At 38.8% G+C, this 24,560-nt stretch overlaps 1 protein-coding gene across 3 annotated transcripts in view; it reads left to right on the forward strand.

Annotated features, from left to right (window-relative positions):
• Nucleotides 1-5,128: 5,128 nt before the first annotated feature.
• Nucleotides 5,129-24,560, forward strand: part of lss (lanosterol synthase (2,3-oxidosqualene-lanosterol cyclase)) — a 49,853-nt gene continuing 30,421 nt past the window's right edge. The window contains exons 1-5 of one of the 3 annotated variants that reach the window (XM_028807258.2): nucleotides 5,129-5,237; nucleotides 11,374-11,542; nucleotides 15,851-15,986; nucleotides 19,153-19,261; nucleotides 24,173-24,294. In XM_028807258.2, the coding sequence (XP_028663091.1) occupies nucleotides 5,224-5,237; nucleotides 11,374-11,542; nucleotides 15,851-15,986; nucleotides 19,153-19,261; nucleotides 24,173-24,294 (550 nt within the window). In that variant the 5' untranslated portion in view covers nucleotides 5,129-5,223. Of the gene's footprint in view, nucleotides 5,238-10,766; nucleotides 10,975-11,373; nucleotides 11,543-15,850; nucleotides 15,987-19,152; nucleotides 19,262-24,172; nucleotides 24,295-24,560 lie in introns of those variants that run through there. The other 2 variants (XM_051930600.1, XM_051930601.1) reach the window with 2 other exon arrangements.

Consider the following 24,560-nt stretch of genomic DNA (forward strand, 5'->3'; position numbering starts at 1 on the left):
GTAGGATTATGTTCTTTATCCATTTTTCCGGGAAGCAGTTCAGAAAAGATTGTTATTCCCCACCATGTTTCCTTCTGTTAACTGTTGTTTGCACTTCAGGATCCACACCCATCTCTTACAGGAAAGACTTTACAGGACCGTATACTTATGTCATCTGGCGGGGGGATGATTATTTGTGGCGTTCATTTTATGTGTTTGTTGTTTACTTTCTTTGCTGTGTTTGTAAATAGTTATATGCTTAATTGGTGGTTAATATATTTATTTTTCTGGTGTGTTTTGTTAATATAGTAATCCCTCCTCAATCGCGGGGGTTGCGTTCCAGAACCCCCCGCGAAAGGTGAAAATCCGCGAAGTAGAAACCATATGTTTATATGGTTATTTTTATATTGTCATGCTTGGGTCACAGATTTGCACAGAAACACAGGAGGTTGTAGAGAGACAGGAACGTTATTCAAACACTGCAAACAAACATTTGTCTCTTTTTCAAAAGTTTAAACTGTGCTCCATGACAAGACAGAGATGACAGTTCCGTCTCACAATTAAGAGAATGCAAACATATCTTCCTCTTCAAAGGAGTGCGCATCAGGAGCAGAGAATGTCAGAAAGAGAGAGGAAAGCAAACAAATCAATAGGGCTGTTTGGCTTTTAAGTATGCGAAGCACCGCGCGGCACAAAGCAGTTGCAAGAAAGGCAGCAGCTCACACCCCCTCCGTCAGGAGCACAGAATGTCAGAGAGAGAGAGACAGATAAAAACAAACAATCAAAAATCAATATGTGCCCTTCAAGCTTTTAAGTATGCGAAGCACCGTGCAGCATGTCGCTTCATGAAGCAGCTGCACAGAAGGGAGCAACGTGAAGGTAATCTTTCAGCATTTTTAGATGAGTGTCCGTATCGTCTAGGTGTGCGAACAGCCCCCCTGCTCACACCCCCTCCGTCGGAAGCAGAGAATGTCAGAGCGAGAGAGAGAGAAAAGTAAAAATCAAAAATCAATACGTGCTGTTTGATCTTTTAAGTATGCGAAGCACCGTGCAGGAAGCATATCGCTTGATAAAGCAGCCATATGTAAGCCCAGCAAAGAAGAGAGCAATGTGAAGGTAATCTTTCAGCGTTTTTTGAGGAGCGGCCGTATCCTCTAGGGGTGCGAAGAGCCCCCGTGCTCACAATATATTTGAGGAGTTTTATTTAATACGTAATACACGCTCTGGTTGGGTAGCTTCTCAGCCATCTGCCAATAGCGTCCCCTGTATGAAATCAACTGGGCAAACCAACTGAGGAAGCATGTACCAGAAATTAAAAGACCCATTGTCCGCAGAAATCCGCGAACCAGCAAAAAATCTGCGATATATATTTAAATATGCTTACATATAAAATCCGCGATAAAGTGAAGCCGCGAAAGTCGAAGCGCGATATAGTGAGGGATTACTGTATTTAGTATTGAGATGGAAAATATCGTGGGGTTCAAGTGTTGGGACTAATTCTATATTTTCCTCATTTTATAAGCATCAACACTACAAAAATCTGTTGGCATCCTTGGCACCTGCAAGAAGTTGGGGTTCACTACAATTTATCTTGTACAAACCAAAGGACATTTAATGAAAGTATTCTGTTCTACAGTACAAGCAGAAGCATAGAAGGACTGCTTTATCGTACAGATTTGGATAATTTGGAAAATGTTGTTTTTTCTTTATGGATGGATTTTAACACCAAATAGTCAAATAAAAAAAAAAAAAGAAAAAATCATCTGCGGACAGGTAAGGGTTCTTTTTTTTCCCTTTTCTTCTAATACATGTGTGGAAACCTTTGAAAAGTTATGTCGAGATTGAAATTATCAAGCTTTGTGAAGATATTTAAGTATAAATGCTGAAATTTGGTGACATTTAAACTTGTCTCTCATACATATTAATTGAACAGAATTAAACAAGGGAAGATAATTGTAAACAGAAGCCTAAAATTTTAAATAGTTTCAAAATTCATCAATATTTAACCAAACTGGTTTCCCACATCTCCTCTTCTGCTTTGTTTTTTCCTTCATTCTTTAGCCAACACACACTACCCGGGCACTTTATTAGGTACACCTTGCTAGTACTGGGTTTCACCCACTTGTGCCTTCACACGTGCTGTAATTCTTCGTGGTATAAATTCAACAAGATGTTCAAAACATTCCTCAGGGATTTTGGTCCACATTGTTGTGACAGCACCACACAGTTTGTGTAGATTTATTGACTGCACATCCATGATGCGAATCTCCCCTTCCACCACATCCCAAAGATGCTCTATTGGATTGAGATCTGGTGACTGTGGAGGCCATTTGAGTACAGTGAACTTATTGTCATATTCAAGAAACCAGTTTGAGATGATCTGTACTATGTGTCATGACACATTATCCTGCTGGAAGTAGCCATCAAAACATGGGTAACACTGCAGTCATAGACAGATGGAGATGGTCAGCAACAATACTCGGGCAGGCTGAGGCATTTAAACGGTGCTCATTTGGTACTAAGGGCCTCAAGAAAATATCCCCAACACTATTACACCACCAGCAGCAGCCTGAACTGTTGATACAAGGCAGGATTAATCTGTGTTTTCATGCTGTATTGGATTGGTTTTGGATTCCTGTAAGTACAGTAGTGTTAATGTTTGGGATGTTCCATCTAGTGGAATGACAAATTCAATACATTTGAGATGTGACATATGTTGGAATTGAACAGAAATAGCAACCAGATGCAAACACAGATACTTATCCTTTTATTACGGTGGAAAGTGGAGCTTCACTGTATCATCACTGCCATTTTTTTTCTGTCTGTGGAGGTCACAATTAACACTTACCCTGGATCAAAAGTCATTCTAAAATCGCCTGCCGCTGTCAATGTCTGATTCCAAAACTTATCCATCACTGTTATCAAACAGTGGGTATAAATTCTGAATAAGAGGAGTTTGCATTTAGAACAGAGACAGGCATCCAAGGTTTTTCTTTTCTTCCTTTTTTCCCTCTTGTTTAGTTCAGTTCATACTTGCACAACATAGTGTTTTTCAGTAAAGGAAGAGTCAGCATTCTCCTACAAATTTAAAAATACAAAAGACAAACAGCAAGGTACATAGAAAGGCCAAAACTATTGGGACCCCTGCACTTCTTCCAGAAAACTGTTGCAATTACAAATGTTTCACATGTTTATTTCTTTTGTTGCATTGGAACACAAAAAAAAAGAAAAGGAAAAAAGTCGAATGTGATCTCATTTCACACTGACCTCCAGAAATTGACTGGACCAAATTATTGGCACCATTTTAGAATTGTATGAAATAACTGGGTTCCAATCATGTGATGTTTCTTTAATTTGTATTTAAACTTACCTATGGAAGGTATCGGGTGCTGGCAATATAGAAATCCCACTTGCAACCAGCTTAAATGGAGAAACATTGAGTCAATCTTTGTTCCTGTGTGTACCACACTGAACATCGAGAAAAGAGCAAAGAATTGTCTGAGGATCTGAGAACCAAAATTGTGGAAAAGCATGGAATATCTCTAGGTTACAAGCCCATCCCGAGAGACATCTTAAATGTTCCACTGTGCACAGCGCTGTAAGAAGTCTATAGCCCATGGCACTTTAGCTAACCTCCCTTGACATGGACAGAAAATAAAAACTGATGGAAGATTGTAATGAAGGATTGTTTGCATGGTGGATAAAGAAACTCAATCAACTTCCAAACAGATTCCAACTGACTTGCAGACACAGGCTACAATAGCGTCAACACGCGCTGTTTGTCACACATCTGAATGAAATGGAACGCTATGGTAGGAAACTCCACTGCTGATACAGAGACTTAAAAAATACAGAGAGGAGGAAACGTACCTGAAGAAACCAGCATCCTTCTAGGAGAACATCCTGTGGACAGATGAGACCAAAACAGAGCTTTTTGCCCTTTTTACAGAAAATAAAGTGGGCCCTTCAAAGAAAAGAACATGGTACCTCCAGCTAAACGTGGGGGTTCACAGATATTTTGGGGTTGCCTTGTTGCTTCTAGCACTGGATACCTTGACTGTGCGTATGGCATCATGAAATCTGAAGATTACCGAAGAGTTTTGAAGCGTACTCTAGGGCTCAGTGTCGGAAAGTGGGGTCACAATCAAAGGTCATGTGTCTTTTAGCAGGACAATCACTTAAAGCATACGTCAAAAAGCACCCACAAATGGTTTAAGACAAAATACTGGAGGGTTCTGAAGTGGCCAGATCTAAATCCCAGTGGGCGCGTGCTGATTGACGGATTATTCATTCTCATTGGGAAAATGAAGTGTTGGTGCTAAACCATGTAGTGCTGTCCTCAACCTTCTTTAATAGAATGATGCAAAAGCTGGACATTTTCCAGGTTTTTAGCAATGCCTATCGGACAGAGGACATGAGACCCATCCTCCTTTTGCCGGACGTCTGGCAATAATATTATAAGATCCACATCAGGCACTAAATATTATGGAGAGCAGTGTGCACAGACAGGCAGATTTTGGTGGTGTAAATAGATTGGAAGGTATCTGTCCATTCTCCCTGCTCAAGTTGCCCACTTTTTGAAAGTGATTACGGACCGTTGCTGTCTCCACCCCGACAATGTTTATTCTCAACCGACACGGCTTTAACTGGCAGATCCGTGGATGGTGTTTTCATTCACTTTGAACGCGGAATTAGGAATGAAAAGGGGTTGCTTGATTCCTTCCCGTGACAGGGGTATTGCACCACGTGTGCCGTTTTTTAAACATTTCCTTTTTAATACACGTTTGAGCAAGTAGTCAAGCAACCCAAAATTACTTTATTCGTTGAGATAATTTCAAACAAACAAACGTAACGTTCCTCGCATGAAACATTCATACGTTTTCTACTGCCAGAGTAGGTGGACATGTTTATCAGCCACGTGCGTAACCGCCCAATTGACTGCTGGCCAATCGCGTCTGTCGATGAAAATCACTGACTTGACGTTCTCGTGGTGCGCTGTAAAACCATTGGTTCAGCGCTTGTGGGCTCATGTCTTTCTATAGCCACCCCTTGCGTGTTGCATTTTGGTACGACAGTATTGTTAACATTGACTGGGAGGGCGAGCTTGCCTGTACGACATTATTATGAACTACATTTCCCAAGTGCCCCAGAAAAAAGGGGGCGGGATTTCTGGCGCGCTAAACAAATTTTCTTCTTCGACTGTGGGTAGCAGCCTTACTCTTCCATTTCAACTGAATTTGTAAAATGACAGAAGGAACGTGAGTATCTTTTTTGTTGTTCTTCTTGGATAATTGGTTGAATAATATTGTTCACTTGCATATATAATGTATGTATTTTTCTGGACTTGAAAGTGTTAAGAATGTCTGCTGAAGACGCATATTGATTGATGTTAAACCACCCTACCTTTTCTGACATGTAGCTGCTTTGCAGGTGTTTTGTTTACACGCGTTCATTCCACATTCTAATTAAGCAGAACCATTGTAATTGACTGATATTAATATTAGGAGGTATGCTTAGTTAACACCTCTTTATAGTTGTAGGTGATGTACTTAGGTAAAGACTTATAATCTTCATCCAGAAAGCATTCTTTTCAGTTTTCGGCATTGTTTTCTTTTTATATAGCGCTATTCGTGTGATACGTTTTCGTTCGGTGGCTTGTAAAGATGCGTTAGTCAAAGGCTTTATACAGGTCGCATGCAATAACGTTGCGGTCCTCTTATTAGATGTGGCATTTTATAGGTGATGTAGAAGGTCTGTAAAAAACATCACGAGTTAAATTCAGCCTTGAGACCTGAGGTCCTGTCATTTTTGGGATGACCCTCTCGCAAATACGTAATTATAACGTGATAATACTGCTGTGTCCGAAGAAAAATATGATAGTTATTCCAGTATGAGAAATTAAATGGACGTTAAGAAGACTATTCTGTCTTACATCTAGAAACAGTTTAACTTTTCCATTTTTCATGGTGACTTACTTTTTGTTTTTGTTTTTCTTCACTTGGCATGACCATCACATTTAGACAGTAAGAGAATATAAAATGTTTTACTGGAATCACATTTTTCTCAAAAATACTTCCCAGGAAGATGAAGATATATATATATATATATAAAATATATTTTCTATTTGTCAATTAATATGAAAGTATTACCGAGATTTCAGATTCAGGTATAAGCCACCTCTGTCCAGCTTAGTAACTCAGTTCTGGTAAAAGCACTTTTTTTTTTTTTTTCAGAATTGCTATTTGTATTATACTGCTCAAGAACCACTGTTGAGATTTATAAAACGTTTCACGCAGAAGTTAGGATTTATTAAAGAAAAAATTGATGGGAGAAGTTGTGTATGTTTATGGCAGATCTGACCTGTGTACGACAACACCCTTGAAGCAGGGAATGCAGGAAAAGCAGCTATGTATACCCTCTGTTTTAATTGACTTTAAAGAGGGCCAATGCTGTGTATTTGCACTGAAGGACTTACTTGGGTTTTTCCTTAATTTATATTGACTGCCTTTTGTTACTTCTGAAGATTAGGAACCAGTGCAATTATTGGATTAAGTAAAAACCAAGGTGTGATTCACTCCCAGCTTACAGAAAGCTCTGAATCTGATGTCCTACTGCGTTTTCATAGCCTTAATGGTTTTACACAACAAGGCTTGTTGGCTTCACTTGAAGACTATGCAAATGGTCATATTTGCATATGTGAGAATGATGTGCACATTCCTTTAATGTACAAAGGATGCCAAGATGAGAGACATACATTATGCCTCAGTGGCCTGGGTCAACTCCCAATTATTTTATTTTGAGGAAAATTAGTATTTTGGCAGATGATTTGCTGATGGTGCTGTATGTGATGGCTGGCCAGTTGGTAACATAACCTTCAGTTTTTCATATGGCCTATACTATTCACTGTAACAGCAATTGTTTCATTAAATATACCTGTTGAGAGTGGCTACCTGTTTAGAAGTTGGTGCCTCACAATTCCCTGATTCCCACAGCACGAAGAAGAGGTGCCACCATACCACACATTCTTCTGGTGTCCTGAGCTGTAGAGCCCACTGTAGGACTTGCCTCGATTACTGCAACTCGCTGTATTCTGGGATTAACAAATCCCTGATACATAGGTTACAGCTGGTCCAAAATGCTGCCGCTCGTTTTCTGGTTGGGGCAAGAAAGTATGACTCTGTTTCTCCAATATTAGCTTCTTTACACTGGCTGCCTGTCAGTTTTCGAATTGATTTTAAAACCTTGCTGCTAGTTTTTAAATCTTTACATGGGCTTGCTCCTGCCTATTTATCTGAACTGTGTGTTTTACATCAGCCATCTAGAGTGCTTAGATCTTCTGGTCAGCTGTCTCTGGTTGTCCCTCGTACCAAGTGTAAAACCAAGGGGGACAGGGCTTTTGCAGCTGCTGCGCCTCGCCTGTGGAACGCTTTACCGCATCACATAAAGGAGTCGTCTACAATTGAACTGTTCAAAACAAGATTAAAGACTCATTTCTATTCACTTGCATTCCATGACTTTCAGTAATACTGATGGTTTCCTCTTTGTGATTACAGTAATCCCTCACTTATCGCGGGAGATAGGTTCCAAGGCCGACCGCGATAACTGAATTTCCGCGAAGTAGGGACACCATATTTATTTAATTATTTAACGTGTATTTGGACGTTTTTAAACCCTCCCTGTATTGTTTACAACCCACCCTTTACTCTGTTAATAACAGGGACAACTGCTAAGCAATATGAAATCGGTAGATAAGTTTACACTTACTGTATAGCGAAGTACACGTAGCAGCTTGTAGGCGGTCATGACGTCGTCGACCTTGTTGCAAAGATTCCTAAAGCAGATTCCATCCAGACTACTGCCTTATCACGTCCACTTGCAACTCGTTTTGCGCCCTGGTTAAAGGATACTGCGGCCGTAAATCTTATATGCTTTTCCTCCTTTTTAAATAAAAAGAATCGTGGACTCATTGATGCTGTAATGGTGTAGCTGTTCCCTTCCTTCAACATATCCAAAACATTTACCTTTTCTGCAATCATTTGCATCTTCTGTTGGTGCTTGGACACGGCCCCTGAATCAGTAGCACGTTAATGCTGAATGAGTGAGATGAGACTTCCTGGTTAATGCAACACTCCGTCGCTGAGCCAATCAGCAGCACACAGGAACTTAACTGCGTGCTCTGATTGGGTAGCTTCTCAGCCATCCGCCAATAGCATCTCTTGTATGAAATCAACTGGGCAAACCAACTGAGATAGCAAGTACCAGAAGTAAAAAGACGCATTGTCCGCACAAACCCGCGAAGCAGCGAAAAATCCGCGTTATATATTTAGATATGCTTACATATAAAATCCGCGAAGTTGTGAATCCGCGAAAAGTGAACCGCGAAGTAGCGAGGGATTACTGTATATAATATTACTTCTATTTATTATGTATTTTATTTTATGTTCATATATTTTATTTCTATTTATGTTTTATGTTAATTTGTTTTGTTTTTCTTTTATTCTATTATTGTAAAGCACTTTGGCCACAGCATTACTATGTTGTTTTAAATGTGCTATATAAATAAATTGACATTGACTCCTCAAATGTGGGTGCCAGTGTCTCGATGCAGCAGATGAGAGGCTTCTCTACCGGACAATGAAGTTGTGCGATTTCCTGATTGCATATGTATGAGGCTGATTAGCATAGTCTGTTTAGTGTTATTTCAGGGTCACAACTGGGCGGGATTTGAGGTGTGTTTGCATACCCCCCATTTACAAGATGTCCTTCCTGTGTGGAGTTTGCATGTTCTCCCCATACTTGCTTTCTTTCAGGGGGCTCCAGCTTTCTCACACAGTCCAAAGACCTGCAGGTTAGGTGAAATAGTGATACTAAATTGGCCCTTTTTGTGTGTGTTTGTCATGCATTGGACTGGCGAACTGTCCAAGGCTTTGTGCCCTATGCTTGCTGGGATAGACTGCAGCCTCCCGCAACCCTGCTCAGGATTAAGCAGGTTTGAAAATTACATTGTGGTATGTTACAGGTGACATCTTTACTACAGCCCAAGTTTCAAACAGTTCTTTCAGCACAGCCTCCTTGAGGAGGGCATATCAATCAGGTTAAATTGCTCCCTTTACCTGTCAGATGTATCAGTTGATCTCAACGTTTATCTCTTTCAGACCGGCAATAAGTTATTCTGCCACCAAACTCTACATACATTGTTTTTTTTTTTCCTTGCGTAAAGTCCAGGTGGCACAGTGGCATGGTGGTAGTGCTGTGCCTTGCAAAAGACTGAGGTTGAAGTTCCAGGTTGTCCCCCTGTGTTTGGTGAGTTGTGGTATGGAGATAGAGTTTACTTGTGTTGTGTGCAAGTATTTATAGAGTTTTCTTTTTGTTTAAATGGCTTTATGAGTTGCTTACCTTGAGGAGCTGAAGGTGGTGCTGATGAGAGTCCCAGTGAAGGAAATGGCAGGGCAGTGCAGGGTGAGCTCTTCGAGTGCTACATTAGTCTTCCAAACCTGAACAAGAGGAGGCATCCCGACATGAGGTACTGAGCTGTGAGGAAAAGTTAGTAAAGCTGTTTCAGTATGAGTAAAGGAATCAACACAGAGAGACACAGGCACTTACCGGAGAGTAGTCGAGATTGGAGTGGGGACCACTAATTTGAAGGCTTCTTTCTGGGTTATGGCACATAGAGCCGACTACTGTATGTGAAAGCGTGTTAAATAATTGGAGGGGGCTGGACGGGGGATTAGAGAAAGGGATTCTGGGAGCACGGGAAGATGGACATCAGAGACGGTCTTTGGTGAGTTGCATTGAGTCTGTCGTTATTGGAGCGTGTTCATCACGGTACTCCTGAGCAGCCTGAACAAGGATATCCCCTTGAGCACTGAGAAGTGAGGAGAATGAGGTGAGCTGGCTTATTAGTTTTGTGTGATTCATTTTTCCTTTGTTTGAAGAAGTTCTCGGGTCCCTTGAGCAGCCTGATAAAGCGAGTGTTGTGATTTTATTTTTTAGGAAACCCTTGGTTCCTTTTGAGCAGCCAAAAGAAGTGTGGAGGGAAAAGGACAGGAGTTTTTGTGTTTTTGTCTGTTTGTGGGATTTTTTTCTTTTATTCCCTGTCATATTTATTCAAGCATATGGGAACAGCGAGTTAATGGACATGCTTATGTGATTTTTTATTTCCACTTAACTTCAACATTTAATACTATTGAGATTTTGTTGAAGTCCGCTTGTTTGTAATGAGTTGTTTATATTTGTATCGTTTTGTCTGATGTGTGTGTCTCTTTCTCACTCACCTGGTTTATCCTTGGTACAACTACTAGATACTCCCTGGTTAGACTGTTGTGAAATATGTGGTGGGTACTGGGCATCACTGTGTGCAGATTGCATGTTCTCCTTGTGTTTATGTGGATTTCCTGTGGGAGCTTCAGTTTCCTATCACAGTCAAAAGACATGCAAGTTAGGTGGATTGGTGATGGTAAACAAGTTGCAGCTGTCCCACAATCCCTAGTTAAGAAAATGAATGGATAATTCTTAATAAAGTGGTAGTTAGCAACATTATTGAGCTTATTTTTTTAACTTAGTTTTCATGTTCTCCTCACGTCCATGTGGGTTTGTTCTGGGTGATCTGGTTTCCTCGTGTAGTCCAAAGAAATGCAGGTTATATGGTTTGGCCTCTTGTGTGTGTGTTCACCCTATGATGGGCTGGCACCCTCCAGCAATTATTTCTGTTTGATGCTTATTGGCATAGGCTCCAGATTTTCATGACCCTGATCTGGATAAGCGAGTTTGTATGGATGGATGTGTTATTTCCATTTTCAGGCTAATGTTTTGTTTATCTTGCTATATGGAAAAGGCTGTAGTTTGTATCATCATACTTCTTTTCACAGCATCATTTTGTACATTGTCGTTTTAATTTGGGCACCAGCATTTTGAGTTTGTTCTGGCTCTCATTACTATCCATTGATGACCAGAAGAGGGGACATGTTAAATCATTCACTGCTGGTATACAAGACGGTGATGTACTAGTAGCTGTATGCAAGTTTGTTGATGAATTCAAAACTCTTTGTAATTGGAAATTAGCTTTAAAGACCTTTTTTGGTAATCAGGAATCTTTTTTTTTTAATCTTTATCATTGTTTACCATATTGTTCTCCGGCATTTCCCAGATTTCTTTATTTGTGATCAGACCTGTTTCTGGTTTATGTTTATTTTTCATCTCCTGTTCCATTCTCTGTAAAAATAAGACTGCCATTATTTGTTCCTTAGTCACAGCACTTCACACACATGGACTTTCACTCTTTGTCTGCTGCTGTGGCCGCTGCCTACTTGGCCAGTTGGTACCTCTCAATCACATTTGGAGGCCCTCATGCTAGTGTTGTCTTTGGGCACTCACTATGTTATTAATAATCCACAGTTATTTAAGAAGGCGAGGTGGCCCCTATAAAACCAAGCCAGCTACAGACCTGAGGCACTGGAGGCTTTCCAATGTGGAAGGGAGACAGTGCTGGACCTTTGAAGATGACCGGGCCTCTGCACAGCGAGAACAGACTTTGTTGGAAGTGCACTGCTTGGGAAGCGATAATGTAAGTATTCACCCAGCCAGGCCACTATTCTGGTTATTGTTTACATGACCTGTTTTGTGCAGTTTGTATACTTTAAAGAAGAAATGCATCTTGGTATTTCAGAGTTATAGCAAAACCTTTTCACTATCGATATGATTTTGGAGAAGTAATATACTTAAACATGTATGATAATCATCTCAGAAATTGGAAAAATGTGTACATTTATTTTCTACCTTTTATTACAAATAATAATTCATTCCTTTACATCCCCACATCTTCTATTTTGGAGTCAGCGAGAGCACTCAAAGGCTACTTAGACTTGTGCAGGAAATCAAATGCAGGCTTCTGGATATGTGAGGCAGATGTCCTAAATGCTGGGGTGATGTATATCTCTAAAATAATTCAAATGATGAAAGCCCTTAAAGGGTGTCATGGTGGTGTAAGTGGTAGCACTGTTATGTTGACCAGGGTTCACATCCTGGGTGCACCCTGCATGGAGTTTGCATGTTCACTCAGTGTCCATGTGGGTGTTTCATCCAGGTGCTCTGGATTCCTTCTACTGTCCAAAGACCTGCAAGTTAGAGAAACTGGCATTGCTAAATCGGCCCCTTGTGTGTGTGTGTTTACAATGCAATTCACTAACGCCCTGTCCTGGGATTTAAACAAATGAGCTTGATGGATTGAATGGTCTCTTGTTTGTCAAATTTCTTATGTTTAGGGAAATATGATTCACAGTAAGTTCATGCAGGTAAGCTCATCTTCCCAGTTCAATGATCGCTTTGATAGGCTCCAGCTGCCCCAGCACCCTTCTCTGGAGAAGTGAGGCAAGAAAATGGATAATATATGTGTACAGTGATCCCTCGCTATATCGCGCTTCGCCTTTCGCGGCTTCACTCCATCGCGGATTTTATATGTAAGCATATTTAAATATATATCGCGGATTTTTCGCTGCTTCGCGGGTTTCTGCGGACAATAGGTCTTTTAATTTCTGGTACATGCTTCCTCAGTTGGTTTGCCCAGTTGATTTCATACAAGGGACGCTATTGGCAGATGGCTGAGAAGCTACCCAGCTTACTTTCTCTCTCTCTCTCTCTCTCTTGCGCTGACGTAGGGGTGTGTGAGCAGGGGGGCTGTGTGCAGCTGCTTCCTGAAGGACATGCTGCACGGAGCTTCTCATACTTAAAAGCTCAAAGGGCACGTATTGATTTTTTTTATCTGTCTCTCGCTATCTCTCTCTATCTCTCTCTCTCTCTGTCTCTTCCTGCTCCTGACAGAGGGGGTGTGAGCTGCCGCCTTCAACAGCTTTGTACCGGCGGTGCTTCGCATACTTAAAAGCCACAAAGCCCTATTGATTTTTTTTTTGACTGCTTGCTTTGCACTCCTTTGAAAAGGAAGATATGTTTGCATTCTTTTAATTGTGAGACAGAACTGTCATCTCTGTCTTGTCATGGAGCACAGTTTAAACTTTTGAAAAAGAGACAAATGTTTGTTTGCAGTGTTTGAATAACGTTCCTGTCTCTCTACAACCTCCTGTGTTTCTGCGCAAATCTGTGACCCAAGCATGACATTCTAAAAATAACCATATAAACATATGGTTTCTACTTCGCGGATTTTCCTATTTCGCGGGTGGCTCTGGAACGCAACCCCCGCGATGGAGGAGGGATTACTGTATATATAAAAAGAGGTCAAAGTTAACAGACTCATTCATTCACCCATCAACAAAACCACTCTTTCCTTTTTAGTTGACAAGCTTTTGAAAAATTTGGCAGGATGGCACATCTAGGCCAGTAAGTACTCACTAAGAAGGGACATCTTGATATATCAATATTCAGAGGTAAAAACAGAAAAACAAAATACCCTAAAACTTCAGAACGACTTTGATTGATTTGATTGAAATTTAGTGATGTTATTGAAAAGAGAAAATGAGCCAACACACGTTTTTTTTTTGTTTGACAATATTTGTCAGTGAGGGGGCTATTCTTGGGCACCACATCCTTTTTTCAGCTCAGCACTGAGAAGTGATCATGTGGAAAAATGAGGCTTGCACTTCATACAAATGAATGCCACCAGCATAACCGCGCCAGTGACCAAGGTGAGGCTGTAATCAAAGATTCTGTACTTGCAGAAATAATGGTTGGCACTTTATGCAAGTGAAGGTCACTACTAGAAGCAAGGTGGATGGACAAAAGGTCAGCAAAGCTCAAGGAAGAAGTCGTTAGCAAGTTGCGTTCCTGGGTACACACAGTATTCTCTATTCTGGCAGCTTCTTCTTACTCATTGTAATACTATCTAAAATACATACACATTTGAATGGGGCCCTGTTTGACCCCAGGGTTGTTAAATTTACTTATATATTGTACAAATACTCTGAAGAATGGGGGACAGGCAGGCCTTGGTTGTAAAATACATGTAGTAATGCTGAGAACTAAGATGTCCCTTTTGGAGGTAAGACTGAGGTGTGCTGCTACGCTCTGGTTTGAAAATCTGAAACCGGCAACTGCTGGTACAGCACACCAGCCCTCTTCAAGCCCAATGTGCAACACAAGCCAGGAGCGACGGCCTGCCTTGGTCTGTTTAAAAGTTTGCACAGCTTACTAAAAGGGACTTAACATAGAGGAGATGGTCATAATTCAACATATAAGTACTGTATAGATAAGAAAAGGTGAAAAGAAATAATAACGTTCAGTTCATTTCATGGGCCACTTAAATAGGTAGCCTATAAATGTCAGTGGTGTAAGTAGTAAGATAAAGTAAACCACAATTCAGTGTATAATGCTATTGATGTAAACCCTCCAAAACTTTTTAATGGTACAAGACTCCAGTCACATTTGAATGCAACATGATCTGAAGCTGCTATTTTCAAAAATTGTGCTACAGGTGAAATTATATTTTCACCCAAAATTCACATTATTACACTGATTACCTGATTGAATTTAAAAGATTGCAGTTTCCTGTAAAAACTGTAATATGTAGTGACCATCAACAAAAGACAAAGTTGGTCAGCAGAAAAGTAGGAATTGATCTATGGCGGGAATATTTCAGTAATGTGCAATTATACATAGCATGTTCAAGAGTAAGGAACCCAGTGAATTAGTATTAGCCCCTGTTAAACAAATATCACATATCATATAGTGAAAAGTACTCTGTTACGTAGCACTTCTGATACATCCGATTAATCAACGCCACTGTAACCAAGGGCCTTTGTCTTAGGGAATTTACTTAGGGTGAGGCTAGGTAACACAGTTAGTTCCAAATAAAGTGGAAGTTATCATTTAAGTGTTTTGAGTAGCTAGAAAAGCTGTTTATAAATGTAATTGATCTATTTCACTGGTTTCCCTGGTAACTATCACAAGGTTGCAAAAAGTGCTTTTAGGACACCTATAATGATATGTGATTGCATTTTTCATTTACTGTAATCTCACACTGTGCTCAAAAATTATTAATGAAGCAGAAAGTTAACATAAGACATTTTAGACCAATAATATAAATTACAGTATAATAAAAAAAAGTTATTTGAATATTAATGACTGCTATTTTTATGAGTGCTTATCTTCAGCTTGTCCGATGTTCGTAAAGAGACTTATTACATACTACAGTATTGCTGGCATTAGCATAGGGTCACATTTGACTTTATTCACATATCAGGTGTTCGTAAAATCCATGTGTCATAGGTCTTGATGGCCTTTTCAATGAAGATGCCCAGATGCACGTAGAGTTCCGCTTGTACTCTTTATAGATTGCACACTATATATTCCAGCCTTGTTCTTCTGAAAGAATTCTTGTTTTTTTAGCTATCATCATCATCATCATCATTAGAGTGCAAAAATAGCTTCTAGCTAATAGTTCTGTCAAAGAGCTCCTGAATAGACCACTTATTCAAGTTAGTGTGGTACAGTGGTGTAGCACTTCATAATAACATTCATTAATAAGTCATTAAAGCATTACATAAAGCTTCTTTACATCCTTATAAATCATTTATTCGTTAGTTGTAGGTCTTCTTTATAGTACCTAATGTAAAGTTAAAACTATTCACCTACTGTAAAGGTTTAGCAATGAAGGTAAATATATAAAGTGTTACCATTTACTTAGTAATATATTTGCACATTTTCCTACTAAGTTTTAAGTACAGATAATTTATAAAACAGTGTCCTGTTATTCAGTTAAATATTTTTACACTGTAAGGCACTGGAAAATTAAATTGGGTTAAACAAGCAATAAAACTGTGAGAGAAATCAGGTTAGCACATTTTGGGTAGAGTAGATTTCTAATGGGTAGACTGCTTGAACAGTTTTCCTTTTACTTTATAAATCCCATGTTGTTCATTTTTAGAAGAAATTTCCAAATTATCAACCTGCTAGTAACGCACAAGAAGCAGCCTTCAATGGCATGATGTTTTACAGTATCATACAAGCCGAAGATGGACACTGGACTGGTGACTACGGAGGTCCACTGTTTTTACTTCCAGGTAACGACAAGACTGTATTATAAACTAACTTGATTTTTTGTGATAATAAATACAGGAAGCCACAAATATCTTGCATGTAGTAGTTCAAAGTTTTTACATAACTTGTAAATACAAAATATATAATGTACAACGTTAAAGACCACTTTAGAAGGCATAAAAAGTGGTGTTTAATCCACAACAGACTCTCTGTACGTTACTTTTTGACAAGGGAAAAGAAATTAATGAAAAAATTGAAGTGTTGATTAGTCAAGTCATACTTCTTTGCCGTCTCCAGGGATAGATCTCAACTCATGGCTTTTTGTTGGATTTTCTGGGCTATTCAGCCTGGACACTGAAAGACGTGAAGTTGGTAGAGGGTTTGAGACTGGTCCATAGACTTTCTTCTGGGTCATGTCCTCCGTGCCTTAGAAACTAAAGACAAATGTGTGAGCTGCGGTGTACTTTTAAATCATTCCTTGTGTTCCTTTCAAAATGGTTCACAAAAGACTTGAACAAACTTTTTACGTAGGTACAGTACTGTGCAAAGGTTTTAGGCAGGTGTGAAAAAATGCTGTAAACAAAGAATGCTTTCAGAAATATAAATAATGATTGTTTATTGTTATCAATTTACAAAATGCAAAGTGAGCGAACAAAAGAAAAATGTAAATCAAATCAATATTTGGTGTTACTACCTTTTGCCTTCAAACCAGCATCAAGTCTTATAGGTACACTTGCACAAAGTCAGGGATTTTGTAGGATTATAGTCAGGTGTATGATCAACCAATTATACCAAACAGGTGCAAATGATCATCAATATCACACGTAGGTTGAAACACAGTCATTAACTGAAACATGAACAGCTGTGTAGGAGGCTTAAAACTGGGTGAGGAACAGCCAAACTCTGCTACCAAGGTGAGGTTGTGGAAGACAGTTTCATGTCATGGCAAGATTGAGCACAGCAACAAGACACAAGGTAGTTATACTGTATCAGCAAGGTCTCTCCCAGACAAAGATTTCAAAGCAGACTGGGGTTTCAAGATGTGCTGTTCAAGCTCTTTTGAAGAAGCACAAAGAAACGGGCAACGTTGAGGATCGTAGACGCAGTGATTAGCCAAGGAAACTTAGTGCAGCAGATGAAAGACACATGAAGCCTATTACCCTTCGAAATCGAAAGATGTCCAGCAGTGCCATCAGCTCAGAACTGGCAGAAACCAGTGGAACCCAGGTACACCCATCTACTGTCCGGAGACGTCTGGCCAGAAGTGGTCTTCATGGAAGAGTTGCAGCCAAAAAGCCATACCTCCGACGTGTAAACAAGGCCAAGCGACTCAAGTATGCACAAAAACATAGGAACTGGGTTGCAGAAAAATGGCAGCACGTGCTCTGGATTGATGAGTCAAAATTTGAAATATTTGGCTGTAGCAGAAGGCAGTTTGTTCATCGAAGGGCTGGAGAGCGGTACAATAATGAGTGTCTGCAGGCAACAGTGAAGCATGGTGGAGGTTCCTTGAACGTTTGGGGCTGCATTTCTGCAAATGGAGTTGGAGATTTGGTCAGGATTAATGGTGTTCTCAATGCTGAGAAATACAGGCAGATACTTATCCATCATGCAATACCATCAGGGAGGCGTATGATTGGCCCCAAATTTATTCTGCAGCAGGACAATGACCCCAAACATACAGCCAAAGTCATCAAGAACTATCTTCAGTGTAAAGAAGAACAAGAAGTCCTGGAAGTGATGGTATGGCCCCCACAGAGCCCTGATCTCAACATCATCGAGTGTGTCCGGGATTACATGAAGAGACAGAAGGATGTGAGGAAGCCTACATCCACAGATCTGTGGTTAGTTCTCCAAGATGTTTGGAACAACCTACCAGCCGAGTTCCTTCAAAAACTGTGTGCAAGTGTACCTAGAAGAATTGATGCTGTTTTGAAGGCTAAGGGTGGTAACACCAAATATTGATTTGATTTAGATTTCTCTTTTGTTCATTCACTGCATTTTGTTGATTGATGAAAATAAATGATTAACATTTCCATTTTTGAAAGCATTCTTTGTTTACAGCATTTTTTCACACCTGCCTAAAACTTTTGCACAGTACTGGATAAATTGTAAGACAAATGCAACACGCCCAACAAAACAAATAGGAAAAAAAATTAAATCCCCTGTTTGGTACTTATACCTACCCTTTTCATGCACACCAACATGCTATCACTTATAGTTTGTGCATGCAAGCCATTAATGCTTGTGCTACTACTTTTCAGTTTTATGCACTCCATCTGTTTAAACTTTTTAACATTTGTTTTACTCTGATGAATATACAGTACCCTGGATAACCTTAACACTTGCTGTTTACTGTAAAGTGTTGTAATATCTTCTGCTGTAGGAAATGCTGCATTTCAGTTTCTTGACATAAGCACACCTTTTGACATCAGTGACCACTGCTATTCTCTTATTAAGGCTTGAGAAGCATGTTGAAATTTTAGGCACTGATTGTATGTACTACTGTATGTGTTCAAAATAATGCAAATTTAATGAATGTACACCCTCATTTATGTGTGGTACACTTGCCCTGCTGGGGCTTGCATTATTTTCTCCTATATATCATTGTTAACACTACTTTTATCTTTACGCCTTTACTTATGACACCTAGTGGTATGTGACTGTAAAATGAATGAGTTAAGGGCATCCATCCATCCAGAGATTTTTAAAAGTAAGCTTCTTATTAAATTATAACAGACTGTATACAGCACCTTTCTTCATCACTGAATTTGCTGCAACATTTGTGCATTTATTGTGTTGTAATTCATCGGTGTATTGAGTTCTATGTTTAGACACATTTAACATATTCAATTTTTTATTTTTATAATACTAATAAAGATATGTACAATATTTGGAACTTTTAACTACCATTAATGTATTTTTGTTGTTATATTAACAAAAAAAGCCATTTTAATATATGAGGCAGTAACTCGCAATTATGCAATCGGGAGTTGTTGAATGCTTTCTTCCATTAGGCTTTGGGAAATATCTTTAAGTAAATATTAGGAACATACTGTGTTTTTTAATATAAATAGCATAAAATCACAACATTTAACCCACAGAGAGTAAATCTATGTTCTAGTCAGTTGCATTCTTGATGTGTTTTCTGCCATTTTGTAGATAATTACTTTACATCATGCTTTACAGGTCTACTGATTACCTGCCATGTTGCGAAGATTCCACTGCCTGAAGCCTGGAAGGCCGAGATGGTGCGCTATCTGCGCTCTGTCCAACTCCCGGATGGAGGCTGGGGCCTGTAAGCATGGAACAGTGAACCAATACAATAGTACTGTTAAATGTTATTCTTTCTCAGCGGTTACATTTCACAGTTGATTATATTTAGTTGAATATTTTGACGGCATTATGTTCCACTAATACAAAACTACAAAAAAATTAAGAGTTGAATACTTAAGTGTAAATACAATGAGGCTATTTAATTAAGCAGTTCTGAAGAGAAATGAAGGTAATGTTGCATGTCTAATGGAAAAGCTTATTAAGAACAGAACAGGAGAGAAAAATGCCAGGAAACCAAAGAGTAGTCTGAGGAATCACAAAGGGTCAAAATAATGGCTTTATAATTTTAACACATCACACAAAAAAGTACAGAGCAAGGTTCCTGGCTACCTAATATTCTTTATCTAAATGATAACAAAAGTTTTTGGTTTTTTATTTTATTTTGAATTCAAAGCATGGATGTTTGGCCCTACCATATCACCATCTTAAATACTATTTGCATAATGACGTCATGAGTTCAACTCCACACAAATACATGACTGACAATGGAAGTCATTACTGTATAGAAGATGGCCATAGCAAAGAAACTCAAGCTCAGATCAGCTCCCTCCAGCCCGCGCCCCAATGGTCTCAGTGCTATCATGAACAAAGCAATATAATACAAAAAATACAAAGGAGAAAATAAGTAAAATTTAGGCCAAATTGGCTCAGTGGCACCAAAATCCAAGGCTGATAACAGGTAGAGGAATGCAATCTAAACAACACCTGAAATGACTGTAATCTCATATCCTTTAGCTGCTTTACACGTTTCCATCAGATTCCAGGATGCAAATTACAGTCCTTTGTCGGGGACCACCTAATTAATCCCTTCATTCTTCTGGAAGCCTCATAATTAAATTTGTAGTTATGGGGGGTTGAGTTGGGTACCCTGAAAAAACATTTTTAAAATGTTACGGTTTACAAGTCACTTAATGCTGCTTTATGAGAAGGTCATTCTAGCACCTAGCAGGCAGCTGTCTATGAGCTGGTCAGTGCCAGATGCTTGAGTGGCTGCAGTCCATCTGGCAAGGAGGAACATCTTTTGATAAGCCTTGAGAGGATTTGAGAAAGAGAGAGAAGCCTTCCAGAGGAAAGGAGAAAAAGGAGTCCCAGGTGGCCATAAGGTCTTATCTTGGTTTTTGAGATGCAGAAGAGTGAGATTGTAGATAACATGACACACAACCCTGTCTCCTCTGTCCATAACTAGCTGAAGCTACAGTGCCTGTTAATGGCAAGGTGCTTCTGTGGAAAATTGCTTCACAGCACATATCGCTTTATTCCACAAAATGAAATAGCTATTTTAGTAGTTGACATATAGCGTCTAAGTGTGTATGTGTCATAAAATGTGGCCGCTCTCTGTGCTGTTGGTCAGAAGTACAAGGTAGTAGCTTGACTTTTGTGTATCGGTTGTGTATCTATGTATGTGATTAATCTGCTTAAGATAGCATTAATCTTCTTAAATGTTAGCATTCTACATACTTAATTTGTTGTTTATTTCATAGTCCCAGAGTAATGTTTTAGTGTGAACCAACAATGGAGCATTAATGAGAACTACTGATTATGATGGCATTATTTCACATGCTGTCTGATTCTAAGTAATTCATCCACTTACTTAAGCATAATGGGAACATTACCAATAAATGTGGATTACTAAAATTGTGAAAAGAGTTTTTCTCTTAAAGGATAAGTTTGGTATTTTTCATGTCAAAGTTAAATCTTCTGTATCACTGCATATCATAGTTTGCCAAATGAAATTGCGTTCTAATGTAAAGCATATTTTATACATTTAAAAAAAATAACCAGTCTGCTCTGGTGTTTTATAATGGAGCTTATGGGTCCCATTATAAAGAAAAGCCATAAAACTTACTGAATACATCCATTTCTCAAGTCAAAAATGTTATTGAGTATTGATCTGTGTCTTAGATACACTGTTTTGCAATATGTGTGCAATCCCATGTTGCTTTAAGAAGTAGAAAAAGCAAACCATTGTTGTGAGGTTTGGCTATCCTAAAAGGAGAACAATTGTGCATTTAAGCTTTCTAACTATCCTGTTCATCTTCCTCTGGGCACCCTACAGTCCCACGGTCATGGATTCACCTTCAAAAGTCCCAGCAAAGTACTGTTATTGATATTAAATGTTTATGCCCAGATGTTAATTGCTCTTTTTGTTCTACAGAGAACTAGACAATAATAACTATAAAAGGCACACTTATGATTGCTTATATTCATTCCCTGTATGGATGCTTCTCTAGTTCACAAAATATTGCCTGCTGCTTCTAGATTGTTCCTACACACCTGTGTTTCGGTGAAAGAAAATAGTGAGCACACGTGTAGCACCCAATCAAGTCATAAGAACTGAACAGACTTTATAGGTATCCATTTGTCTTCCTAATCTGCTTATCCATGGCAGGGTCATAGCTGTGAGACTATGCCAGAAAGCACTGGATGCAAGGCAGGAACAATCTCTGGACAGGTTACCATTCCATCGCACACACATGCACTCACACACAAACACGGGCCACTTTAGCAATAACGATCCAGCTAACCTGCATGTGTTTGTACTGTGGGAGGAAACCAGAGCACCTGAGGAGAACATGCAAACCAAGGTCTCCTAAATCGTGAGACAGCAGGCCCTACCACTGCATCATGTTGCCACCCTATTACTGTTAACTGTTTTTCTCATTATCTTCCATACATTAATCTGTTCATATATTTTTCTCTGCTGTAGGTCATATAATATTCATATAAAATAATCCATCTATCTGTCTTCCCAAACTGCTTATCCAGGGCAGGATCATGGGACAGCTGGAACCGAACCCAGCATGTATAGAGTTCCAGTCCATCACAGGTGAACACCCACACACTTTGGCCACTTTAGCAATGGCAGTTCCACTAAGTTTAATCAGACTGAAGTTTAGAAGTTCTGTACTGATGCTTTAACATAGGCAGAGTGAGCTGCCATTGCTGAATGCCAGGCTCTACATGGAGTCTGCATGCATTTAACAATAATACATTAATTATTAATAATAATAATAATACTAATAATAATAAATTTACAGATTGATTAGCATCAAGGTCAGTGAATTTACTCAATCAAAACATTATGGCAAATATTTTTTATTACCATATCATTATGCATTAAAAAAAATAATCAACACTTGGTTTGCGGCACTTTATTCTGCTCCATGGCACCCTCTGCCTTTTTTATTTTTTTATTTATGTATTTTTTTTTTCATGCTTTTCGCCAAAGAAAAGGTAGCTGGGCTCTTTCAAAAATCTAAGGCTTTTATTAAAAATACAATGCAATTCAAATCTATTGCTATGTGTACAAAGTACAATGAAACTCATATTTGCTCTTTTCACTATGCGTCCATCGCTCCCCTTGGGACACTGTCATAACTCCACCCATGACGGCCACTGCAAGAAGACAAATGAGTAAGAAACATGTCCTTACCTTGAGAAAATAGTGCTAAAAATCTGTGATAAATTGTATTATTTTCAGTTTACTTTTGCTGTCACAAGCATGCCTCAAAAATGCAGAAGGCACGTCCTTTGCTACTTCCAAGTGGACATATTTGGTAAGTTTTAAGACTTTACAAAGGGACCCCTTGGTTCCATTATAAAAGACAAGAATGGGCTAGGTATTTTTCAAAATTTATAAAATATTCTTCACTTTACAAGGTAGTTTCATGTGGAAACGAATATATACCGCAATGTGAAGAAATAACTTTTGACTTGAAAAATGGCAAACTTATTTTTTAAAACATAAGAAGTCTCACAAATATCCAGTATAGTGCTCAGTCCCCCAGAATGCAGGCTGGAGGCTAGGGAGGGGTTAGGGTCTTTTTGTATATGTTGTGTACCAGATGGCAACAATAATGACTAACACAACTTCCATTTAATACAGAAATCACGTGTCTAGGAGGTGCTCAGTGAGTAAATGTAATATTCTTTAGCACAAAAGGCAGGATTTATTTCTGCTGATAGTTGATTGTGATTCAGTGTGACCTGATCTTTCTTTGAGAACCCTCCTCTGAGCAGCCAACAATTTATCAAGATTTAATTGAAATAAAGTAACAAAGCAATTGAATAATGGATAAAATTGCAAAACAATATAGACAAAGTCAAGTTAGTTGACATTTCAAACCATATGATTATGGCCCATAACTGTTCATTTTGAAAAAGTAACAGTTGATCTAAAAGAGTTCCATCATGCAGAGGAAATATAAATGACAAATTGAGTTTCAGTATTGTGCAGTAGTGTAGGTTTACAACCATCTTAAGACATACTGTAGGCTCAAATGAAGTGATCAGGAGGGATTTTCAGGTTACATTTAAAAGTACATGAACCTGAAAATGGAACTTCATTTCTTTAGTCATATCATGGGCCTTAACTGTAAAGGCACAAGAGTAAAGTGAAAGAAGATCTCTTGTTTTTACAGGAGCCATGTCCTTCACCACTTAGAAAATACATGAAATTCTCTTTCTCTATCTGTTACTGTCAAAAACAAAAGATTTGATGTTTATGGATTAAATGTGTGGCTGCGCACATTCAGTTTTTAAATATTAGCCTAACCTCAGTCCTATTTTAAATTAACTAATACTAATGAAAATTAATGCAAGGATAATTTATTTTTTGTGGAAAGATATTTTTTTTTAAATAGATGCATTTTTGTATTTCAAAAATAGATCAGTAATGTAAGTAATCTCAAATAAATAGATAAATTTGGGACATTAAAAATGTGTCTTTGTCCCAAATATTATGGAAGGCACTTTATTTATACAGGTCAAAAAACAGTTTACAGTTTGTGTCCCAGATCAGACCCAAAAATCAACAATATGATTACTACATTTGAGTAACACAGTTTGCTTGTTTTCTTTTTGTTGTCTATAGGCATATTGAAGACAAGTCCACAGTGTTTGGCACAGCCTTAAATTACACTGCTCTGAGGATTTTAGGAGTTGAGCCTGATGATCCTGACCTTATACGTGCCAGATCCAATCTTCACAAGAAAGGTATAATGTTAAGTTTATCTACTGTATATATATTGAAAATAAACTTAATTCTTGTTACAGTATGTCGGTATCGGTCAGCATGAGTAATTTACAATAAATCAATAAAAGGTTACAGTGTGCTGTATTATTCAGCTAGAAGTGTCTTTGGTTGTTGCAATTCACACTAGTGCCTTGGAATATAACAATAGTGTAGTCTCATCATCATCGGTGGTAAGATATTGGATGGTGGGGGGGGATTCTAGGAGAAAGATGAAAGTAATTCTCAC

The sequence above is a fragment of the Erpetoichthys calabaricus genome, chromosome 8 (genome assembly GCF_900747795.2).
Source record: "Erpetoichthys calabaricus chromosome 8, fErpCal1.3, whole genome shotgun sequence".
Lineage (NCBI taxonomy): Eukaryota > Metazoa > Chordata > Cladistia > Polypteriformes > Polypteridae > Erpetoichthys > Erpetoichthys calabaricus.